Genomic DNA, 24466 nt, shown 5'->3' with positions numbered 1-24466 from the left:
CAGAGAGACCAACCAGCTAGGAGACTTTCCTTCCTTCCAAAGAAAAAGGAAAGTTCTAACCACCTCACGTATTGAAATATATTCTTGTCCCTAAGGCCTTGAAATTTTCCTCCTGCTTCACCTCCTCAATCTCTTGCCCACCTCTTAATCCCAGATGATTGACCTGAAGCTTAGACCTCCCACTTTGCCCAAACCTAGTTTACCCTGGTTCTAGGGTTCTTCTACCTGGATTCTGATCCACTGTTTGCCCTATGGCAGCAAAATAAGTAATGTGACAGCAGATGCTTCCTAAAAGCCTAATGGGTGGTGAAGGACTGTGGCTTCCCCTTCCCCTTCCCTGGAGGTCTACTTCAGTCACTCAGCCATGACTATCTTTTTTTTTTTTTTTTTTTAATCAAGGGTCTTTAATCAGTCATAAAAAAACAATTTGGGTTCCTCCATAATACCATGCACCAACCCATGTGGTTCTTAAAATGAAATGCTATCTTAAAGGCAAATGATGCAGAAGGCAATCCTGTCATTCAAGATAGTCACCAGATTACTAATGATTATCAAATTTGGCACCTATGTCTCTCTCATATGCATGAACATCACATTGCCAAGCCAGCAACTAACCCTACCAGGTGTTCAGTTGTCTCTGTGTAATCAAAAAAGATATAGGCAACAGGTAAGGATACTCAGGAACAGCAGACACCCTGCTTTTTTAGCCCTAAAGAGCAGTGATTTTCACACCCTTCCAGCAGCTAGCATAGGAAGGCCCAGGTTTCTTCAATTCATCAGGTCAAAGTCCCTTACTCTTCCTAAAATCAACTTTCCAACTCTCACAACAAAGGTTGAAGACTTCCCTTAATTACTTAATAAAGGAATCGTCAGAGACATTGTCAGGACAACACCACCCCACCACCCCACCACCCCTATTTGCACCAGCAGTTGTACCAGGAAAGGTCACAGTTGCTTGTCCCCTGCCTAAGAGTAGTCAGGATCCTACCTATTACAAAAATGGCAGTTCTCCTGGCACCTATGACTGTAGGAGAGCTAGACCCCCACTCTCCTGGTGTAGCCTAATGATCCCCAACAGTTCTTTCTGACCTACCGTGACAGTTTGTCCAGCCCGAAGAACATACTTGGGAGTAAATTTATAGGCAATTTCCTCACCATCTCCAATCTGTCTCTTTAGTCTCCAGTTACCCAGAGACTGATCCTAGAGAAAACAAAGGCACCAAATTAGCCAACTAAGAAGACGGCACTCTAGAAGCTATCTGGCTATCGTTCATGGCTGTTCCTAATTTACAATTCTATAACACATGATGTTTTACAAAGTACTTTTCCTAGAATGTCTTGTTCTCCATATAGAGACATGATTTTAAACCTCCTTTTCAGTTCAACTGAAAATATTCAATAATATTTCTCTGGTCTAAAAGCCTTTCCAGATTTGAACCTACCTTACCCTGAGTAATGGATTGAGGACTAAGGGTCTTTTTTTTTTTTTTTTAACCCTTACCTTCTCTTCTAGTATCATCTCTAAGACAGAAGAGCAACAAGTGCTTGGCAATTGGGTTTGAGTGACTTATTCAGAGCCACACAACTAAGAAGTATCCAAGGACAGATTCGAACTGAGGATCTCCTGTCTCCAGGCCTAGCAATTGATATACCCATTGTGCTACCTCGATGTCCCAAAGGTACTTTTTTTTAGGAAATAAATTAAGGGATACTGAAGTTTGAACTACTAGTACGACTTTTCTTAAGATCCTTGCTTTCCTCATTCCCTGATGATATCAGCTTGCCACCATGACCTTTTTCTACACTGATCACTGGGAGATTATTCCTTCCAATTCCTGAGGTGGAGGAAGAAATTAAATTATGACTATCTTAACCCCAAGTTGTAGTTTAACATATTAAAACATTTTCATTATTCAAGATTCCTATGCTAACATGTCCAAGAGCAAGGAAGGACTCCGTCAGTTTGGACATTTCTCTAATACTAAATAAAACTGTTAAAATTATTCGTATTTTTTGACATCTATGAGGAAACCAAGACTGAACAATTTTAAGATTTGTTTGAAGTCATATAAATGAGCAATACCAGAAAGAAGGCTTGAAGCTCAGATTACCTGGTTCCATCCCACCAAGCTGCTTTCTAATTTGCAGCTCCTGACCTTCCCCCATCTCTCATAGCATTTGCATGAGTCTGACCACACTCACTTTATCGGAGCTGTTCTTGAGCTGTACAAATTTCCCCTCCAAATCAATCTCCTCTATGCTGATGCTCCCTGTGGCAGAGGCTTGCTGGGACAGCTGGAAGCTGCTACTGCTGGCACTGCTGGCACTACTGCCAGTGCCAATGCCACTGGTGCCACTGCCCGAATGCTCCTCCAGCTCTACTCGCTTTCTCTTGCTCCGAGAAGAGCGGATGGCAGATGTGCTGCTGCTGCTGCTGCTTGAAGTAGCTTTGGACACGGTGACTCGGGAAGATGGGCTGGGGGACAGTTTCAGTCTGCAAACCCAAAGATAAACCAGCTCAAGGAGAGTGGATGTCATAGAGCAGTGATGGCAAACCTTTTAGAGACCAAGTGCCCAAACTGAAACTCTCATGCCACATGTGAGCTGCCCCCTTGCCCCAGACAGGGGTGCCCTCATCAGGAACAAGAGGCTGAGCTAGACAGGCCACCACTGACCCAAAAGTATTTCAGCAGAGCCACAAGGAGGGGAAAGGGCAATAGGTGTTACCTCTGAATACTTAAAATAATCCAGACTAAGGGCTAGCCCAAGATTCCTGATTTGCAAAGTCTCAGAAGAGTTGCAATCACAGCCAAGAGACAAACTCTGATCTCAAGGCTCCCTCTTTACCAGTCAAACCTTTTCTAAACTGTTCCAGGAAAAGGATTTTAGGCCCAACATAATTAGGTGCTTGGAAAAAAAAAAAAAAAAAAGTCAGGCAGGAGAACTGGCAAGGCAGCTCAAAGATGAATTGAGCAAGGATCCATCATGAAGTCCCAGCAGACTTGTCCACTGAGACAATACAGGGAAACCCTCCACTTGCCAATTGTAATTTTTTACATACCAGTGATGTGACTAAGAGAAAAATGTAACAACTCCACATTTTGCCAAATAATTTAGCTGGGAAAGTCAAAGGCAGATGTGCCCCCCAAAATTGATGATTTTTCTGTTTTGCCAAACTGAAGAGAACTATCTCATTTTCCCTTTTCTCCAAATTCTCATTATCTCAGTTACTTTATTATTCTATATATGCAAGAAAAAAGCCTAGTCGTTCCCTTCAATCATAAGAAGGGTTACCATGTTTAAGAGGGCTAAGGCCAAAAAGGTTTCAACAAGTATAGAAGTTATGGGGGCATTTGGGTAGCTCAGTGGATTGACAGCCAGGACTAGAGGCAGGAGGTTCTAGGTTCAAATCCAGCCTCAGACACTTCCCAGCTGTGTGACCCTGGGCAAGTCACTTGACCCCATTGTCTACCCTGACCACTCTTCTGCCTTGGAACCAATACACAGTATTGACTCCAAGACGGAAGGTAAGGTTTAAAAAAAAAAAACAAAAAAAAAAAACAAAAAAAAAAAACAAGTAGAAGTTATAAAAAGGAGAGATTTTAGCTAGATGTAAATAAAAATTTCCCAACAAAGTCATCCAAAACATCCAAAAGTGGAATGAACTATTTCAGAAGGTAATGACTTCTCTATAGAAACTCTCCAAGGGGAGAGTAACCACCCATCAGATTATACTGTAAGAGGGAATGACTGCCCTGCTCAGTAATGACTTGAACTAGATGTTCTGAGTCCCTTTCCAAGATTGAGACTCATGTTCTTTGCAACTTAGTCCTAGTTCTTAAAAAGGAATCTGCTTCAGGTCTCTTCAAGAAAAATTTCTGTAAAATATATTTCCCAATAATGTTGGACTATAATTCTTTTGAGCACTGAAAAAAAAACAGAACTTCCTAGAGACTAAAACCTTCTTTAACCCACGAGGGCAGATAGCCCCTCCCTTACCTCTCCTCCTCCCCTTCCAAGAGTTTCCGATAGGCATTGATTTCCATGTCTAAGGCAAGCTTGACATCAAGCAATTCCTGGTACTCAGTCAGCTGCTGCTGCATCTGGTCCCTCATCTCAGTCATTTCCCGTTCCTTGGCATCCAGCATCTTGCGGAACTTCTCCCGCTCCCCACCCAATATCTCCTCCAGTTCACGGATTCGATCTTCTGCTGCACTGGCCTAGAAGGTTTCAAAAATGTGGTTAATGAGACTGATTGGGCTCTTTAACCACATGCTTTATATTGTATAAGGAACCTGAGAACCCAATAAATACAGGCAACGGACAAGGGAAAAAAAGCTAATCTCAAAGGTAAGGCATGAGCCAAAGAGGTAGAGGAGAAAGCAGACACATTCTTTTGGCAAAAAGTGCCCCATGCCAAGCACACTCACAATAACAGGATGGGACCCCTTACTGTTTTGAGTCCTCTTTTCCCTAACTTCACAGATCCAAACTTTCCCTCATCCCTGCCCCTCCATCTACTTCCATGACCTCTCTCTGTATTATCACTCTCCCTTCACCCTTTCTGCTATTCATGTCACTGCCAAAACACTATTTTTCATGCAAAGAAGAAATCCTATTAAAAAAATCACCAGGGCTCAGCTCCTCCCAGGATACTCAATAAACTTGAAACCCTCTGCCTAGCAATCAGGGTCCTCTACAACGTTCTACCATACTTCCTGGCCTTACTTCACAGGATCCCCTCCAAGGCCTTCTGGTTTAACACACCCTCCTCAGGCAACATGATACCTTCCTCCCTTGGTGTCCTTATTCTATGCTCCTAGAGCAGTACTTCCAAAAATTTGATCTATGGGCCCAAGGGTTCCATAAGGCCTTCTCAGAGGGTCATCAGGTAAAAACAGTTTCATAGATGCTATTGACTATAAAACCCACACTTCCCTTTTCAACTACATATTTGTGTGAAGTTGGATTTTCCTCACATACTGCAACTAAAAACAAACAAAAAACCCCATCACAATAGCCAATAAACATTGGATTAGTGCCTCCTCTGTGCTAGGCATCATGCTAAGCAACAGACTGAACAAAGGAGTTATGAGAATCCAGACATCTTCAATTAAGTCACATATTAATGAGATCTACAAAAACATATAAAATAATGTACCTCTTCTCACAATTTTTTTTTGGAAAAGGCATTTTTTTTGTTAGCATGTAATGAGTATTTTTTTAAAATATGAGTTTTGAATTCTAATACAGTAAAAGGACCCTGAGACCAAACATCTTAAGAACCTCTGGCCTCCAAGCATTCTTCGGGCCTCCCACAGTCTTTACATCTCACTATGGAGCAATATCGCTATACAACACTGTATATGTGTATGTATTTGAGTGTTGTTTCCTACCAGCCTAGGAATTCCATGGGGGCAGGGTCTGCATCTAATCTAAGCCAGCCTGTCCTCCAGGAACTGTATATACTAGGTAAATGCTAACTGTTGAATGAATGGACTAGAAGAGCAATTCAAGTAATGTCTGAATGGATAGATTAGGAGACTGGGCCAGGCCCTTCATATCCCTAAACCGAATTTCTTCATGAGTAAAATGCAAAATGATATGTTTTCAGAAAAGTACTTTTTTGTCAAAGTTATGAATGCAAAATTATGAGTGACTCAATCATTCTAATGAAACTGAAGCTAGAGAAATATGTAATTTCCTTGAGCTACATTTGAAGGAAAAAGGAATCAATGCTGTATGATTTCCAGAAAGGGCCCAAGGCCTGGCAATCTGAAATGGACAGACAGTTCTCCAAGACCAGAGACTGCACATGTATAAATGCCTGCTGACAAAATGAAACATCTAAATGTCTCAGTATAGAAGCTGAGGGAAAATGATCAAAGAGGCAAAAGAGCCCAAGGTGTCACCTGTTTCTGGAGGCTAGAGAGCTGATAGCTGAGAGACTCTACTCTCATTCTGGCTTCCTTCAGCTCCTCCCGAGCTGCGCTGGCTGCTTTGTCATTTTGGTCAGAGCACAGTTTGGCATTCTCCAGCTGAAAGAAGGAAGGAAAGAGTTTACAATAGGGCAGAGGACACTAAGAGGAAAGCTAACTTTTTCCCCATGTAGGAACTTCACAAAAGCATCTCTGCCCATTCCCTTGTTCTATGGCTCCTATGCATGATACCAGGACATGGTCTTCCTTGAAGAACACAATGACATGGAACCTCACAGATTTTGCTATGCTGATAGCTGAGCAATGATACAAAGGCAGGACTATGCTCCTCTCGGTTAATGAGAAAGGTCAGAAGCTGCTTTTGGAACCATCAGTACCACTAATACAAAACAGACAGGCCCCTACATACATATCCATCTCTCAGGCTGCCCCTAGATGCTCATTTTAGCCTGATGGCATACTTCAATAAAATAGGATGAATACTGAGAAGCTATGAACTCCCCTGAGGCTGACTGCAGGAACTAACCTCAAGGGCACGGATTCTGGACAGCATGCCCCCTTGTTCATACCTTGGCCTGGTATGTCTGTTCCAGCTCCAACTTGTAGAGCCTCACTTGCTCATCATGCTGATTACGAAGGTCTTCCAAGGCCTGTGCCATCTTGAATTCATATTCCTGCTGACGGCTGCTATCAACCTCTACCAAACGGCGCTCATGGCTTTTCCGAGTCTCTCGTACTTCCTAGCCAGAGAGAGAAAAGAAGAATTACTGAAAAGTACTTGTATATTCCTCAGCTGAAAGGAAGACAGCTGGAAGCTTCTTTGCTATAGCTTTCTATTCTAAGTAGCAATGAGCTGAGCTGACCGACTTCCTAATAAGAGTCCTTATTTTATCACAGATGTGAACAGCAAAGAAGAGAGAAGAAAATGGGAAGTCTTTCAAGTAACTGACAATTAAAGGCCACAGAACTGCCCTTATTCGCTTGGAAAGGCAAAGTTGCCATTTTCCTAGTTGTGCCCCACTGGACACAATTTTGGATTTCTTTTTTCATTCACTCAACAAAGATTAGATACTTAATGTATACAAAATGCCAAGTGCCAGGTGCTAATGCTAAATTAGTTAATGTTAAAACAGCCAGATCTTGACTCCAACTGAGTAATGCCCACATACCAAATGGGCAAATTTCTCTACAGGAAAGGAGGTTTCCATTACTTCTGCAAACCCACAGTGATACTCTCCCACAAAAAGGTCTCTGGGCAGGCACAACACAGGCCTGCCTCAAGAGATCCATAAACCAGGAATACCCCCTTACAGAATTCTCACCATCTTAAATTTCTTTGGGTTAAAACAAGCTATCCCTTTAAGATAGGAGTAATCTTAGAAAGCTAGTAACTAAATGATCCATAACTGATCTGATCAGAATTAAACAATTTTTTAAAAACTTAGAGCTATAAAGGGTCACTTTTCCAGATATTTTTCTTTCATTTTCCATATTCCCTCATTTCTGAAGATCTTAGGAGTGTCTTGATAGGGTGGGGAAGGACACATGAAGGCAGCCAACCACCTCAAGGAAACAGAAGCATTCAAAAGGCAACTTAGGGATCATGGAGGATCAATAAAGGCTAGCAAGAAGTCTCTGACTCAATCACAATTCTATTGAGAGCCAGTTTAGTCACTAGAGTGTGAAAGGAGAAGGTGGAAAAGGCCCAAGATGTCCATTCAGGAACTAAATTCTCCATACCACACCACCCCTCATGTGGATCCTTTCTTCAAAACAGGATAGGAGGTCTAAGAATACCTCTTCAAATATGTTCTTCCGGAAGTCGAGCTCTTCCTGCAAACTCTGGTAGCGATTCTCCAAGTCTACCCGCATTAGCGTCTCCTTTTCCAACTGCTTTTTCGCCACAGCATGACCATCTTCTGCCTAATATTGAGGGTTAAAACCAACATGATCAGGTGCCTTCCTCTCACGCCAGCCCTCCCACTAACCCCAAGCCTCCCTGGGGCACTTGTGTCTGAATGGTGGAGACAATGGTAATTCCCAGGCCAGGTGAGAGAACAAACAGACCTTAGGGTAATATCTTGAAAAGAACCCTTAGTGATGAGTCAAGAGAAATGAGTTGGAATCCCTGATTTACACTTACTACCTATGTGACCATAAGAAAATCTTTCTACCTCTGTTTCCTCATTTGTACATGGAGACAAGAACATCTAGAACCACCAACTTTGTGGGTTAAGAGTTAAATTAGGATGTTAAGTTCTCAGTGAATGGAGAGAATTCCATTAATGTGGGTTGTTAGGGTTTCAAGGCAATTAAATGCAAGTAGGACTAAGTCCATGGCATTTCCACATGGCTAAAGTCATGGAGCTTATACTCTGGCTTTGCACTTAGAATTGTCTCACCCCCCAAATCATTTGCCCAGCCCTGGAAAAACAACACAAGCTTGTAGTTCCAACTACTCACACTTCCTTCTCACCAATGAGGCTGCCTGGAATCCAAAACGGGGCTACTCATGAAGGGCCCTCCAACCTCACCTGATGATCCCTCAATAGGGAAGGGAGATTTAAGATTTAATGACAAGAGGTAGAAGGAGTGGAAAAGAGAGGCCCAGAACACTGCCACCAGTGGCCAGGGCTATTCTAGGGGAAGAACTGCTGCTATGCTCAGGACCCCAAACCCACCAGCCCACAAGTAGGCTGAAGCTCATACCTTAGCAAGTTGGGCCCGGAGTTCAGCAACATCATTTTCCAGATTCCGTTTATCACTCAGAGCAGCTGAAAGCTCAGCCTCACTCCGATGGAACAAGGACTCAAGGTCCTTTACACGGCCCTGGGCAACAGACAGGTCTCCATCCTTCTTCTTACAGCTGAAATTCAAGCAAAAATGCTTGGATGAGTACATAAAGGAGAAACAGTCAAAGATTTCATAGCTAGACTTGAGGTCTAGCCCAGCGATGGGCAAACTATTCCCCCGAGGGCCAGATCCAGGTTGTAGTTTGCCCATCATTGCCTTAAGCAATTCCCTAACCACTATATCTGGATGTGGGGGCATAGTGATTAGAGAATTGCTTAAGGCAGTGATGGGCAAACTAAGACCTGGATCTGGCCCACAGGGAATAGTTCACCTATCACTGGTAGCCTGATGGGCACCTGGGTCAACAGACTTAGTTGGGAGTTGAGAGTTCAAAGTCCCAGGGCCTAGTCCTAGCTCTCCCACTGTGGGCCAACCAATCACTTCCCCTCTCTGCACTTTTATATAAAAAGAAATTAAACTAATTTTTAAAGTTGTTTGGCCAATCTAAAAACATTAAGTTTCAATACATAAATTTCTCTTGAGGTTAAAAAAAAGTCATACCACAACAAAAAATGAGTTATTTTTTAAAAAGCTTGTAAAGACCCATATGAAATAGTAAAGAGCAAAACAAGACCAAGAAAACATATAGAGCTACAGAATTAATGTTTGTTTTAAAAAAATTTTCCCCCATAGTTACATGATTCTTGTTGTCTCCCTCCCCCTCTTTCCTCTTCCCTCTCCCCTCCTGGAGTTGAAAAGCAATTTCACTGGGTTATACATATATATTATCCCTCAAAACCTATTTCCACATTGTTCATTTCTGTAAAAGAGTAATATTTTAAAACCAAAATGTCAAATCATACACCCATATAAACAAGTGACAAATCACATGCTTTCTTCTGGATTTCTACTCCCACAGTTCTTTCTCTAGATGTGGAGAGCATTCTTTCTCATAAGTCCCTCAGAGGTGTCCTGGATCATTGCATTTGCTTTTAGTAGCAAAGTCTATTACATTTCATTGTCCCACAGTGTTTCAGTTACTGTATACAATGTTCTCCTAGTTCTGCTTATTTCACTTCACATCAGTTCACGTAGGTGTATCCAGTTCTCATAGAAATCAAGCAGACCATCACAGATTTAACATTTGAAGAATAACTTGTGAATATCCATCTCCAAAGAACTGATAAATAAAAACATAAAAGACATATACATCTTTTTGTCAGGTGATGCCTTCCATGATATGGGAAAGGACAGAGGGGCTGAGAAACCTGGGAATAAATTCTATTTAAAAAGTAAATAAAAATAATAACTATTAAAAAAAAAACTTTGGGCTTAGAACCACATAAAAGGCAATGAAGATTGAGAAAAAAAATGAAGATTTTAGGAAATACCCAATTGAAAGTGTTCATCATGATCATATATTTAATTTGCTCTATTTTTTTTTTAATCTTCCTTCTTGGAATCAATATTGTGTATTTGTTCCAAGAGTAGCATAGACTAGACAATGCAGGTTAAGTGACTTAAGATCAGAAACTGTCAGATCAGATTTCAACCCAGAACCTCTCATCTCTAGGCCTGGCTCTCAATCCAATGAACCATCTAGTTGTCCCCTATTTTGTTCTCTTTAAGCCAATTACTAAGTACTTTTTTTGACAGGCTTTTCTTGAGCCTCTCCAAATGGGCGTATTACAAATGACTAAAGGCAAGTTCTTATTGGTCATTTCAGCTAAGGCAAGAGTCAACAAAACATCCCTAGCCCTCCCTTCAAGCAATGAGAAGTTTGCAGAGAAAACATGACCCAACAGTCTCCTAAGAGAACTTCTAAGGAAGACTGAGAAGAAAACCTCCAATAAGCTCCATTCCTTACAAAATCTGTGGCCTTATATAAGTCCTTTCCCCTCTTGTCTTCAATGTTTTCTTGGATTCTTTTGAACTAGATGATCTCAGCCCGTTCTCTACCCTCCCTGTATCATAGATGGCATCACCTGAAGTCCTTGTGATTTGAGCCTCTGTCTGTCTCTATCCCAACCCAGTGGTGTTTTAAGATGCCTGGGATAGAAAAGAAAAGGGGCCCAATTCCAAGCCTAACCAATTATATAATGCTGGCCACATTCAGCTTTCACACTGAACCCAACAGGTTTCCTACCAAGAAAGCCTACTGGTAAGGAAGGGCTCCCTTTCACAGAACCTCCTTAATCAGCTCTAGCCTCTCATCATTCCATCAGCTGGTCTCCCCACCCATGGGAATGGTATAAGTAGCTTAACTAATCACTGGAGGGGGTCCAAGGTGAATCTGGTACCCTACAGGAGAGGCCTGGCCCCTATTGGGAACTCACAGATCATCTAGTGCACCCAAGACAACACTCAAAGAACACAAAGGGTTTGGAGCCCTAAGGCCCACTATATTTGTGAGTGATGCTAATGTTGCATAGACCCAAAGAGGCCTATCCCAGGTCCTACCAGCAGGAGGCAATATGCCCCATCAAAGGATAGTCCAGTTCAGCAGCTCTCATAGGCTCTTAGCAGCTTTGGCAAACTCATTAGACTTATCATCAGCATCCTAAAAAAAAAAAAGCCTTCCTACCCAAGTGATCAAAAGAAAGCCTGTCTGCCTGAAAGCAGGACCTACCTGGGCTAGTATTCTTGAAGAATCTGTCTGCTAGGGGATTTGTTGGTCAGTGGGTGGATTCTCAGGTGGGGAAGGGATTGGGGTCTCAGGAAAAGGATGTTAAAATATAGGAAGGAACTTCCCATAACATCCCAAGAAGCTAGCTGTAGGACACACAAGCTAGAAAGAGCATTCCTCTAGCTGGGGTGCTTTCTTCCCTTCCCTTCAGTCCCGTGGCTAACAGAGCTTATCATATTTTGTAGGAGGAAAAAAAAGCTCAAAGTGAAGTGACATGTCCCACCTAGGTTACACATCTCAGCCTAGAGATACACCTACCCAGGTCTTTTTCTTATTCTCAAGTTTGATTTTCTCCCACAACATCTGGGTAGCCCAGATGAACATCCCACATCCCAAAAGATAAGGATTTCCAAGGAGTCCCAGGGTAACTTCCCAGTTAGAGCAGAATTACCAATCCAAAACACCCAGCCCTCAGACTAAGTATTGATAGCTTGATAAGCAGCACTTGTCAGGAGGGACAGAGCTGGCCAGGCACTCTCCCACAGAAGGGTCAGAGAGTTGTCACAACAAAGTTATACCACCCTGTCCCAGCTTCCCCTGGTGTTTAGGTGGTGCCTGAAGTCCACCAGAGACTCTGGCTGCTCATATCTCATGGGGGTTTTATAGGATATAAGCCAGGCCGATAAGACAAAATAGTAGAGAACAAAAAAGGCTGGATTTTAAATGACAGCTCTATTTTCAATTCCTAGTTTATAACCTTCCAATTACCAGTGTGGCCTTAGGCTCCATACAGGCACCTGTAAAGTGAATTATTGCACTCAAGTCTCCAAGCTCCAATCACGTCAACCACCCTACCACTGAAATGAACTGGTCCTGGGCTCATCTAAGCAAAATCAGTCTTTCCACCCATAGTTACCAGCCCTCCAGAAGTGACAATCTAGTACTAATTCACTCTTCTCCATGGAGAAAGGATTCAGACATCAATGCAAGAGAGGCCATCCCTTTGTTAACTCCAAAAGTGAGAGGAATAGCCCACAAGAATGGGATGGTGACTTGCTTATTCATCATATTTTGCAAGGTGAACCCAGACTGCATTTTAATATATCTTTTCCTAGTTCAAGATTGCTACAAATGTCACCTGAAATCATCTTGGGGCAAAGAGTCACATTGAAGGGCAAAGGAGACTCTACCTCTCCTTCAATAATAAATAAAACTTTCTGGCAGACTAATACCAGAATACAGTATTTGTATATTTTTTCCTTCAACAGGCAACTCACTTTACCTCTATCACTCAGTTGTTTCCTTATTTGTAAAATGAGGAAACTGAGCTAGATTTTCAATGTTTAGAGGATCTCCAAGAGCCAGACAATGGTTCACCCTGGATGGTTGATCAAGCTTCCATTTCCTCCCTTTAGAAGGCCTAGGAATTTGGATGTGAAGATGAGAGAAGAGGGGTCTGCTTGTCTGTGGATGGGATAAGGTTTTTGGACAAGATTTCTGGCCCAATAGAAAGATGACTCCTAACTCCATCTTCTACCTCTCTCTGGAGGCCAATACAAGCTGTTCCACAAGGAAATACTTCATTTGTCTTAGAAACCTAGTCTTCCTTCCAGACAACTCAATTTTCACCTCCTCCTTTAAGCTTCCATTTTCTTTTAACAACCAATGGTGATTGATCCTTCATTTTCCTCATTGCTTAGTGTGTCCTCCTCCCTCAAACTTCTTTGTACTATACCAATACTACACGAGTGCCCACGCTGAGTTCCTTTGGTTTTCCCTTTGTATTTTCTGTCTCTGACTCACTGCCCTGAACAAAGAAAAGTCACTATGATGCTGGATGGAATTGTTAAAAGCACTACCACTATGTTTACTAGCTCATAACTACCCTATATTCCCTTTAACTTTAGAAGGTCTGTAATTCCTTCACTGCTAGAGATTCCAAGCCCCTTCAGATCATAGTAGGCAGTTTTATATACACTCAATTCTTGCTAGCAACCAGCCATCATGTGATGAACCAGTTTAAGACTCGTGTCCTCTGTTCCCTGCTATGTATCTAGGTTAAGTGTGGGAGGTCCAGGCAAAGTTTTTACTCCCCTAGCAAAGTCTAAAGAAGGAAATATCACCTCCACTCACCAGGAGTCATTCAAAGATGACTTAATAAATGTAACTAGGAAAGACTGAAAATTACCAGGCTAAAGAAATTAAGCCTAATATATGGGGAGAAAGGAAAACTTGCTCTCTTGCCCCCCAAAAGCATTTAAGAAAATTTGAGTGCTTGGCTTTTTACATATTAATAGTTTTCATAGGTGAACTCAAGCAGAGTAGACCCTGCTTTGTGTTAAGTAACAAGACACATCCTCCACTCAAGTAGTCAGTTCTGCCCTACCACGTTTTTTCAAAAAGCACGTTTGTTCCAACTCAAATGTTATTAGGGAACATTCTGAGCAGAACACAAGTTTTCTTCTGCACTATTTCTTTCTCAGAAACAGCAGAGAACTGCAGCATCTCACAATGATTCACAAGCTGCAACTCTCTGACAACACTCACTTCAGGCCTTTGTCAAGGTAAGGCGCCACTGTATATTTTCTGTCCAGACACACAAGGAGCTATGAGAAGAGCAGAATGGGTCCACACCACCCAAACCTGCCACAGCCTCCTGACAACTTGCTGGGAGGGGAGGGGGGGATGTCAGAGAGGCTAAACACAGACCACTCTTCATTGTAGCGTTTCTATATTCTTAACCGTCTAATGTACATAAAACTGTATTGTCATCGTTTAAATTAGGGTCCTACTTATTCTTGTGTCGAAGTTTTTGGGCATACTGCCCCAGCCTCATTTCCCCATGAGCTCTGTGGTTTTTATTGCATGATTTTGCAAAGCAGGGTACTTTTTGGGAAGACATCTGTCATGTTATGGCAGAACTCAATCAACTCTTGAAAATCTACTCTTATGAACTGCCCTCCACCCTTTAATTTATCTGTTTTCTAAGCATGGATCTTCTTAACATGAGGCCCACCTATATAAACGAAGCCATAGGCTGCTAGAATGAATGTGAATTCCTCCCACAGAGTTAAGTAGACCAGATGGTTTCTTGCCATGGCAGGCCTGTCAGCACTGTGGTTGCTTTAATTAGACCTAAATTATACCAAGTCAAAACCACTTACTTTTTATTGACCTCGTCAAGTTCAGCTCTTAATTTTCCTATTTCAATCTGAAGCTTGGCTCTTTCCCTAGCAGTCTCATCCAGGACTCTCCGGGCATCGGCCAACTCGGACTCATAGAGAACCTTGATTCCGCTTACCTGGAAGAAGGAAAGGAAGAAATTCTAAACAGAAAGCACACAGAAGATGCCTCTGAGGAGAAAGAGAAGCAAGAAAAGTAAGCTCCCATGTCTGAGAAGAGAGTACCTCATTATGCAAATCATCCTTGAAGGAAGCTCATGAAGTCCCTCTTCTGCTACAAAGCTGCCTTCTTCAGAACTTCCAACCCAAATAATCAATGCAACCTCAGAAACCCAGTGGTAAATCCAAAATGTCCCCTATTTTCTCTCAGTATTTAACATAGACACACATGTTGTCTGTTCTCAGGACCTGTAACCTCCCAGAAAGCCAGGACATCCATTTAGGTACCTAATAGTTTAAATGGTGACCAACAGAATAGCAAGTGTGTGCTCAAGGCAGCTCCTGCCCATTGCTGGAGAGGGTGACTTAAAAGAAGCCACTTCTCTCCTCTCCTCAGGGAAGGAGGAGGCTACAGGCATGCAAAAGGAAGTTTGCATTATCAGACACAATATGTTCATTTGTTTTGCTTCACTAAATTGTTCTTTTATAAGGATGAGACTTTAATAGTTTTAAAGGACAGCACATTCTAGGTTATGGTAAAAAGGTCCTCAGTGTATCTGTATATACATGAACATGTACATGAATATATATGCGTGTATGTGTCTGTGTGTTTTGTTACTGATAGCTAGTATTTAAATTGTGCTTTTAGGTTTTGCAAAACACTTTACTAATATTACCTATTAGAATGCAGATGAAAGCATATGATTTTTCAATTGCTTATTTGGGTTTATGTTTTAGGGTTTTGATTTTATAAGATTATTCACAAAAATGAACAATATGGAAATGTTTTGCATAATACATGTATAACCCAGATTGAATGTTCCACCAGCTCTGGAATGGGGAAGGGAAGGGAAATGAGGGAAGATGAGTTCCATCATATAACTTGGGAAAACTAGTGTGGAAATTTGTTATTACATGTAATTGATTTTTAAAAATTATTTAAATATATTACATGTAACCATGTTAAAAATGAATATTAATAAATGTTTAAAAATTTTAAAAATATATATATATTACCTCTTTTCATCCTCATAACAGCTCTTGGAGGTAGGTGCTATTATAATTCCCATTTTGAAGATGAAAAAACCAAGGTAAATAGAAATTAAAATAAATTCCCCAGGATCATACTATCGTAAATATCTGAGGCAAGATTTGAACTCCTGTCTTCTTGACTCCAGGGCCCATAGTATAGTGTATCTATGCCTTACACACATGCAGGCAAGGTATCCATACAGTTTTAAGCTTTTTAACTCTTGTGAAACATGATATCCAATCTGTCTTATCTCCCCCACTATGAGTTCCATGAGGACAGGCATCTCCCCAAATTGATCTTTGCATACAACTTAAGTCCCAGGCCCTGTAAATAGAAGGCTGTGCCAATACAGGCTTGAGTTGAGTTGAGAAAGTGATACATTTTAAAAACAGAACCATCTCACAAACTAGTCACAGAGCCTGCACACAGGACAGTCTCATAGAGAAGGTAAAGGAAAACTTGGTCTGTGGCACAGGATCATTAAGTCCCCGAGTCCATTTGAAGCTTTAGCTAGTCATCTCCCTGCTCCTGATCTACACTTATAGCCCAAAATGGTATTGCCCAAGTATAGTGGTCCTGTACATGTGCTGCCATTGCTGGTCTCGCAATGAAGGCTATGACCTCCTGAAGGACAACATCTCTCCTGGTCTTCTGTATCTTTTGTACTGTGTTTCCCTCCCGCTTTCCTTCCCCTTCCCCCAGGATCTCTCTAAAAGCCAAGTTTCTAGTCAGGATTCAACAAGCACCAGTTAAATAAAGACATGAAAGGAAAGCTTGAGAGAATAGGCATGTTTACTACACAACTGGAGAGGATGCACTTGGAGAATGAACTGACCAAACTATCTTAGTTCTGGGTAGCGGAAGGTCCAGAGGCCAGCAAATTGACCTCAACCAAGACCTAGGTCATGTGGATCTCTTCCCAGTAGGGGCCAGTCAACAGGATCGTGGCAAGGCCTTTGGGTCAATACCCTGGGCATAAGTCATGACTAAACAAATTGAGAAACTTCTCCCAAGACTGAGTTTCCTCATTTTTAAAATGGTTGCCTAGCTTAGTAGAAGCACACCAAACTTTTCATCAAGAGACCTGGGTTCAGATCAGCTTTCCAACATTACACCAAGTCCCTTTCCATCTTAGCATCGTATCCCCTTGTACATGAGGGACTTTGTGAGAATAATAGAAAGTCCTCTGCAAACTGCAAAAACCCTACAATGAGGTCGGTTTTTTGACTAGTTCATCCTCCCAGGAAGATAAGAAAACTAGCTGATTCAACCCAGCTGTGCCCACCAAAATATGTAAGCCACATCCCCAGGTCTAACATATTTGGAGAGACAAGCAAGCAGCTTACACATCAAGTGATTTTCCAAGGATGGTAACAGTGGGTCAGATATAAACTGAGCCCTCCCTTTCCATTCCTTAGAAAGGACAAAAAAGTAGTTAACGCCAAACTCCCAAAAGATCCCCCAAAACCTGGGCCTGCTTCTGCTATATATCCTGTGAGTTTAACAGGACCTCAAGCCTAATGCTTTCCATTCCTCCACCCTACCTAGTGCAGATAAACCTCTACCCAGAACAGACAGGTGCCCACATCTTTTGGTGACTGAATGTATTACCCTAGGTTAAAAACAGCCACATGGGTGGCATGGGGCAGGAGTCTCTTCCTTGGAAGGTGGTATTGAAAAGGAAAAAAATTTTAGAGGAATTCCTGCCACAACCTCACAGTTTGGCACAGGCATGTTCCTTCCCTACTATGAAATTAAAGGGTTGAACCATGTAGTCTCTTCTCAAATTGTGTCCTGCACAACTATGAGTAAGGTTCTTTGTTGGTTGGCCTTCCTTTAGGAATATAAACCCTCTGAGGCAGGGATTGTTTTGGTGCTTATACCTTTCTTTATATCTCTAGTGCTAGGCACATAGTAAGCATTTAATAAATGCATGATGACTGATAAAAGATGTTAATGCCAGAACAATTTCCCCTCAAATATTAAACATGAAATTAAGAAGGGATCAAGGCACGGCTAAGTGGCTCAGTGGATAGAGCCAGGTCTGGAGACAAGAGGTCCTTATGTTCAAATACTGCCTCAGACACATCATAGTTGGGTGACCACGGGCAAGTCACTTAACCCCAATTGCCTCGCTCTTACTACTCATCTGTCTTGGAACCCACATGAGTATCAATTCAGACGAGGTATGGGTTTTTAAAAAAAGATGAGGTCAGGAATTATTATTGTATGCTGATTTTTTTTTTAAGTAAAATCAAGGTGGTGGAAAGTGAGCTAATCTTGAAAGCAAAAATGACTAAAGCCCGACCTCTGATACACACTAACTGTAAGATCTGGGTAAATCACTTAACCTCCCAGTGTTCTAGGCAACTCTCCAAGATTCGGAATTGCCAAGAAGGTGCTGACCTGCATGGGTAGAGGTTTCCTCATTCCACAGGTTCAGATGATTCCCAGATGTAAACTGACAGCGCAGGTCAGACCAGCGCACCCCCTATTCAATAAACCCAGGATCTTCTTATTACCTCTTACTAGATCAAACGTAAAATCCAGTTTAGCTTTTAAACCTCTTTACAACTGGCCCCTTCCTACCTTTTCTCTCTTTTTACTCCTCTCCACAAACTCTACAATCCGGTGATACTGACCTTCTGCTGCTTCCTGGCATTTTCCCTGGCTGTTGTACCCCATGCTCTCCCTTCCTCGTCTGCATCTCCATCTTCCTCCTTTCCTGGCTTCCTTCAAGTCTTAGCTAAGATCTTACCTTCCATAGAAAGCCTTCCCAGGGCTTCCTCAATGATGCTGTCTCCCTGAAATTCTGATTGTCCTCTATGTAGCTCATTTGTACAAAGTTGTTTGCATGTTGTTTCCTCCATTAGTCATTGTCTTTTGCCTTTCTATCCCCAGAGTTTAGCATAGTGCCTGGCACAGAGCAGGTGCTTGATAAATGTTTGTTGACTTGATCTAGTCCTCATTTCTTTCCTAAAAGACAGTTCTACATAAATTGCATATTCATCATTTCCAAATGGATATTCTGTAAGCAACTTAAACTCCACATGACCAAATTAAATACTGATAAGGGCACGCCAGTCCTTTCAGTCACTCAAGTTCTCAGCCTTGGCTGTCATTCTCAACTCCACTCTCACTCATTTCACATATCCAATCAGTTGCTGAAACTTATTGTTTCTACCTCCACAATATCTCACACACATTCCCTTCTTTCTACTCACCCAAACACCAATCTAGTTCAGTTCTCATCACTTCTTGCCTGGCCACAGCTTCCTTATTTACCCATCTAACTCTATCTTCCCCATCAATGCTAAAACAGAGCTCTGACCATGCTCCCTATTACTTATAGGATGAAACTTAAATTTCTCTATTTGGTATGCAAAACTCTTCATAACTTTGCCTCTTCCTCCCTTTCCAAGTCTTCTTGAATCTGATTCCCCCTGCCATATCTTCTACCCCTGATGGCCAAACTGCTGTTTAAACCAGATACATCCATCTCCAGAATTTTATCCTGTCACATCTGGAATGTACTCTCTTCTCACTGACACCTCTCTGCCATCTCTCATTTCCTTTAAGACTCCATCTCAAGTATCAACTTTTATAAATCTTTCCAGATCCCTCGGCTGCTAGTGCCTTCTCTCCCACAGCTACCTTGTATCTATTCTGTACCTACCTGTACATATGCCCATTCTCTCTAGTGGAGAGGTGCCCTCCTATTATATCATGAGCTCTAAGCTCTTTGAGAAAAGAGACTTTTACTTTTTTTTATTCCTAGTGCTTAGCACAATGTCTGGAACTTAGGAGGTGTGTAGTAAATGCTTACTGACTGATCCAGTAACTCCAGCATTTATCCCATTCAATCCAAACATGTACTAAACACCCCTGATGACAAGGCACTTCTAGGTGCTGAAGAGAAGACAAAATCAGCTTCTCTCAATTATTTCAAAATCAAAAATGTTCCACAGGTCAAATTAGCTTTGGAAGCAATAGACAAAATGACTGATCTAGCTCTAAACTCTATGATCATGTAACCTAGGTTCTAGAAAGGGCTCAAGCACTGTTGGTGTGAGTTAAACCATTTTCATTCTGTGGGATGATTTGCCTATATCTGTCATGTGGAGCCAATAATCAACTCCCTTGCAGGGTTGCCTAGGTGGCTTAAGTGAAAGATGATGAGCACTCTGAAAGCATTACAAAAATGTGAGTTTCTGGTAATATACTGCAAACAAAGACCATGGAGACAAATCTGGCCTCAGACACTTCCCAGCTGTGTGACCCCGGGCAAGTCACTTGACCCCCATTGCCTACCCTTACCACTCTTCCGCCTTGGAGCCAATACACAGTATTGACTCCAAGACGGAAGGTAAGGGTTTAAAAAAAAAAAAAAAAAAGACCATGGAGACTATTTTTCAACTCCATAGAACTAAGGTAAAAAGATGAAGTCAAATGGAAGAAATCAATAAATAGGTTATATTTACAGTTTTTATACTTCTAAAAAGTTCTCAAATATATTACCAAATATTCAATTCATAAATAACAAAAAAATCACAGCCAGAGCTGAAAGACACATTATGGCTATCTAGTCCAACTGCTATCACTTTACAAATAGGGAAACTGAAACCCAGAGCAATGATGTGACCCATGTAGTGAGTGGCAACTAAAAGCCAGACCATCTCCCAGGCATCTACAATGCCTCAAGTAGGTCAGATGACTTGCCAAAATTCTCTTTAATCCGCTTATTCAAATTTCATGTACAAGTAGGTATTTTTCTAACCAAACACCCTCCTCTTTTTCCACACAAATATAATTTTCACGAAGAATGCTCCAGGGGGCACTAAAATACACTACTGACAAAAGGTAAACTGTTTTTATTTGAATGCATGACTACGGCAAACAGGTATGAGGAACCCTCAGGAAACATGTTGCCACATGCGTGTGCCAAGGGCCACACAAACATTCACTGACAGCTAAAATACACATACCTCCCCCTTCCCCCAGGGGAGGAAAGACCAAAGATTGCTCAGTCTGACCAATTATCACCCTGGTATACAGATTATGTTCAACTCACCAGAAAACCAAAGAAGAGAAATCAAACTCCAGTCCCACTTCCTTTAAGAGGTCTTGCCTGACCATTCATACAAACATTTATTAACACACCTCCTTCACCTGGTCCTTTCCCTACTCTCAGCTATCAGATATTTATAATCAACAACAACTGGATGTTAATCTTAATCTACCAGTAGACTCCTAGGCTGTGTTGAATGATTTAAGGAATATAAAACAAATACAATATACAAAAGTACTTGCCACTAGGGAGTTTACACCCTTACAGCCACACTCTTACCACCCCCAAATCCTACCTGGGGGAAGATCCCAAGACTTTTCTAGAGTCTCGTCTATTAAGACTTTTCTTGACAAAGATTTGCCATTTCCTTCTCCAGCTCATTTGACAGATAAGGAAATTGAGGCAAACAGGTAAGTGACTTATCCAAGGATATACAACTAGTAAGCATCTGAAACCAAATCTGAACTCAAGATGAGTCTTCCTGACTCAAGGTCCAGCACCACCTAGCTGCCCTAGAGACAAAAAGCCTAGAAAAGCCTTTAATACAGCTCTCTCAAAAATTAAAACTGAGGTCAATCTCCTTAGCCTGGCATTCAGTAACTTGGCCGTAAAACTCTCCCCACCTTTTTGCTTTTTCCCTCACTACTCCACAAAAGTCTCCTCTAAGACCAAATGAAATAATGCAGGTTAAGTGCTTTGCAAACTGTAAAGCTCTACTTAAATGTCAGCTGACTTTATTACTGTTACATTATTTCATCTTCTAAAGACCCTCAGTTCAGACAGCACAGCAAAGCCTACAAATCTGATCAGACCTGTGAGAATGTGTTAGGCGAGAAGGAGGCAGAGATAGTAGGGAAGCCCCTTTTCGTGCCACTTTAATATTAAGATCTACAGGAGATCGCTTTCCATGCTGCCAGCCCCACTACCCCTGAGATGAACTAGCTTCTCCAGCAGTCGGATGAGTTTACACTGCTCTGGGACACAATGCCAGGCACATCAGACTGAGGCGAAACTGACCCTTCTCCAGTTTCCTCCTACCCTTCATGCCACAAAAGCATCCCAAAAGGGTAGGAAAGAACAGCCTAAAGTTTCTGAGAATAAATCTTTACTTGTTACTTTACATACTTCAAATTAAATTCCTTTCATACACATACACTATATGTTGAATTGAATTTTTAAATAGACATAAATTGACCCTGCCAGTAAACCTCTAATTCCAGAGTCTTTGTAGGTTTTACAGCCTAACAGAATAGTTGGGAAAAATGGATGCAATAAGTGATGTTTTCAAGTCAGGTGGCAATATCAAATTCTCTTGGTTCAATCTCTTTCCTTCACAAGATGGTAATTTTTCTTTTATTTAAAAAAAAAAAACACCTCTTATCTTCTGTCTTAGAATATAAGTACTGATTCAAAGGCAGAAAAATGGCAAGGGCCAGTCAATGGGGGTTAAGTGGCTTGCCCAGGGTCACACAGATAGGACAGGAAGTCATGAGGCCACATTTGAACCTCTCATCTCCAGGCCTAGCTCTCTATCCAGAGCCACCTAGCTGCCCCTACAAGAGGTAATTTTTCTTAAGTCTCCAATCAGCCAATTTCCTACTACTCAAAAAGTCCCTGAAAGATTCATCTCCTATGAGGGTACAGTTTAACAGACACCTTTTTTAAGACCAACCTGATACCTAAGTTTACAGTCTTAACAGTTGCATTTCCCCTCATTCTCTGCCCTAGTCAAACCAGACAGCTCCAGATGCCCAGATAAAAGGTCCAGTATCTTCCTGCCTCTTTAAGAATATCCTACTCTCCTAACTCATCTTGATCTACTGGTCTTAATTTGTCCTTCAAGGCTCAACGGAAATGCAACCTCCTCCAAAGGGCCTTCTCTGGTCCCTCTGGCCAGAGAGTAAGTAAACTCCTTCTTGAACAAACCCTCCCAAAACACTTGGTAGTCATTTATTATAGATACATTCCTGATGTCTCTAAAATTCCCTGAGCCAGTGTCTCATTAGCCTCTGTGTCCCTTATGCCTAGCACAGATGGAAATTTGTTAAATAAATTTGTTGCAATAATTAACACTTAGTAACACTATATAATATTAGTAACATGTTATTTAGGCCCTTGACTTTGAGTATAAAACTACTCTATGTAGATACTTCCTCTCAAAATACAACTGTCACTGAAGCAAGATTTACATTTTATTATGACCCAGGATTTCCTCTCCTTTTTGTGGGGGAAGGAGGGGAGACGTGTCTTCATTTATTGGATAAGTAGCAGACAGAACACTGCACATTTGGTTGGCACTTGATTCAGTGTGGTTTATACTAGTGAAATCTCAGAATCTTCCATTTTTACTCTTGAGAGATATATCATATAGCTCAACAGATGAGGAAACAAAGCAGTAAAAGACCTGAAATAGGTTAAGTGGCACAGTGACAGGGAATTATGATGGGATTATACCTCAGACAATTTCTACATGTGACCCTGAAGCAAGTCACTTAAGCCCTGACTGCCTCAGTTTCCTATTCTATAAAATGGGATTAACAACATCTATATCACATTTCGCAAATCTTAAAAGTGCTTCAAAATGCCATCTTTTTATTATTATTACCTGAGTTATGGTCCTGACTAGTTGTGTGACCCTGGGCAAGTCACTTAGTCCCTTATGGAGCTTGTTTCCCCTCCTCCTAGTTGGTCTCAATCATTCCCAAGGGCTTCCAAACCACTAACATTTTAAAATGAATGTACAAGATATCGGCTATAAAAAGCTTTGAAAGGCCTAAGCTGCACCAGTGTAATTGGCACAGCCCACAAACATTTCCCTCAAAAACTGACCTTAAAAATTGAGCCCTCAATTTTTTTTTTAGAGGATTTACACCGCGAGGACACGAACAATTTCACAGAATGTTAAGAACAGCCACAGGTACTTTTCACATTTACAACGAACACTGATCCATCCAGCAGGGAACCAAGCTTGCTTGGGAAAACTCCCACTTAACTCAGGTCAAGAATGAAATACTACAAGGAGGACATCCTCCAGCGCTCTCTGGGAGACCCTAGCTCCCGAGAGAGAACCCCTTAGCTCTTCTCCCAGGCACACCTCCTTCAACCGATATGCGTCCAAGGGTACCCGTAGAGGTTTTCCCTTCCCTAAGGGAGATGCTTCAGGCCAGCCTCCAGGGGATTCCTCCCCTAAAAGGAAATTGCCCTTCCCCCAAAGGGGATCCTCGACCTCCCAAAACAGCATCCCTAACTAGTCTCAGACCCCAGGAGCTAGAATCCTTTTATTCCCTCCCCCCAGGAAGAATTCCTCAGACTCCCCCCACCCCGCCCAAAGGCCCCTCCCATAGGGTCCTCTCTTTCAACCTCCCCACAGCCCGTCCCTAACAGAACTGGGAAGGGGGCGGAAGGGTGGAGTGCCAAAAGTATAGAGTTCCTTCGTGCTAGCGGGGGTTCCACGCTGGGGGTGGAGGGGGGAAGACACGCCAGTGAATCTCGCTAGTTAGTGGTTACCAACCACTTCCTCCCCAGGAGCCCTACCTCGGTCAGCTCCCCCTTCCCCCGATTACTGCCTCCATCTCAAGCGTGGTTACTACCCGGACCCTACAGGGCTGCTCCCCCACCCCTCCCCCACTCTCGGCCCACTCCCCTTCCCACGCGCTCCCGGGCCGC

General features: G+C 42.0%; 1 protein-coding gene across 1 annotated transcript in view; it reads right to left on the bottom strand.

Annotated features, from left to right (window-relative positions):
• Positions 1-24466, bottom strand: part of LMNB2 (lamin B2) — a 30461-nt gene that overhangs the window by 2755 nt on the left and 3240 nt on the right. The window contains exons 2-9 of the mRNA XM_044658608.1: positions 14523-14659; positions 8649-8805; positions 7737-7862; positions 6509-6679; positions 5913-6038; positions 4000-4220; positions 2203-2494; positions 1094-1201 (exon numbers count right to left, since the gene is read on the bottom strand). Coding sequence (XP_044514543.1) covers positions 1094-1201; positions 2203-2494; positions 4000-4220; positions 5913-6038; positions 6509-6679; positions 7737-7862; positions 8649-8805; positions 14523-14659 — 1338 coding nt within the window. The remainder of the gene's footprint in view (positions 1-1093; positions 1202-2202; positions 2495-3999; positions 4221-5912; positions 6039-6508; positions 6680-7736; positions 7863-8648; positions 8806-14522; positions 14660-24466) is intronic.

The sequence above is a fragment of the Gracilinanus agilis genome, chromosome 1 (genome assembly GCF_016433145.1).
Source record: "Gracilinanus agilis isolate LMUSP501 chromosome 1, AgileGrace, whole genome shotgun sequence".
NCBI lineage: Eukaryota > Metazoa > Chordata > Mammalia > Didelphimorphia > Didelphidae > Gracilinanus > Gracilinanus agilis.
Note: the sequence above shows the minus strand (reverse complement) of the source record. Positions and strands in the feature narration are given on the sequence as shown.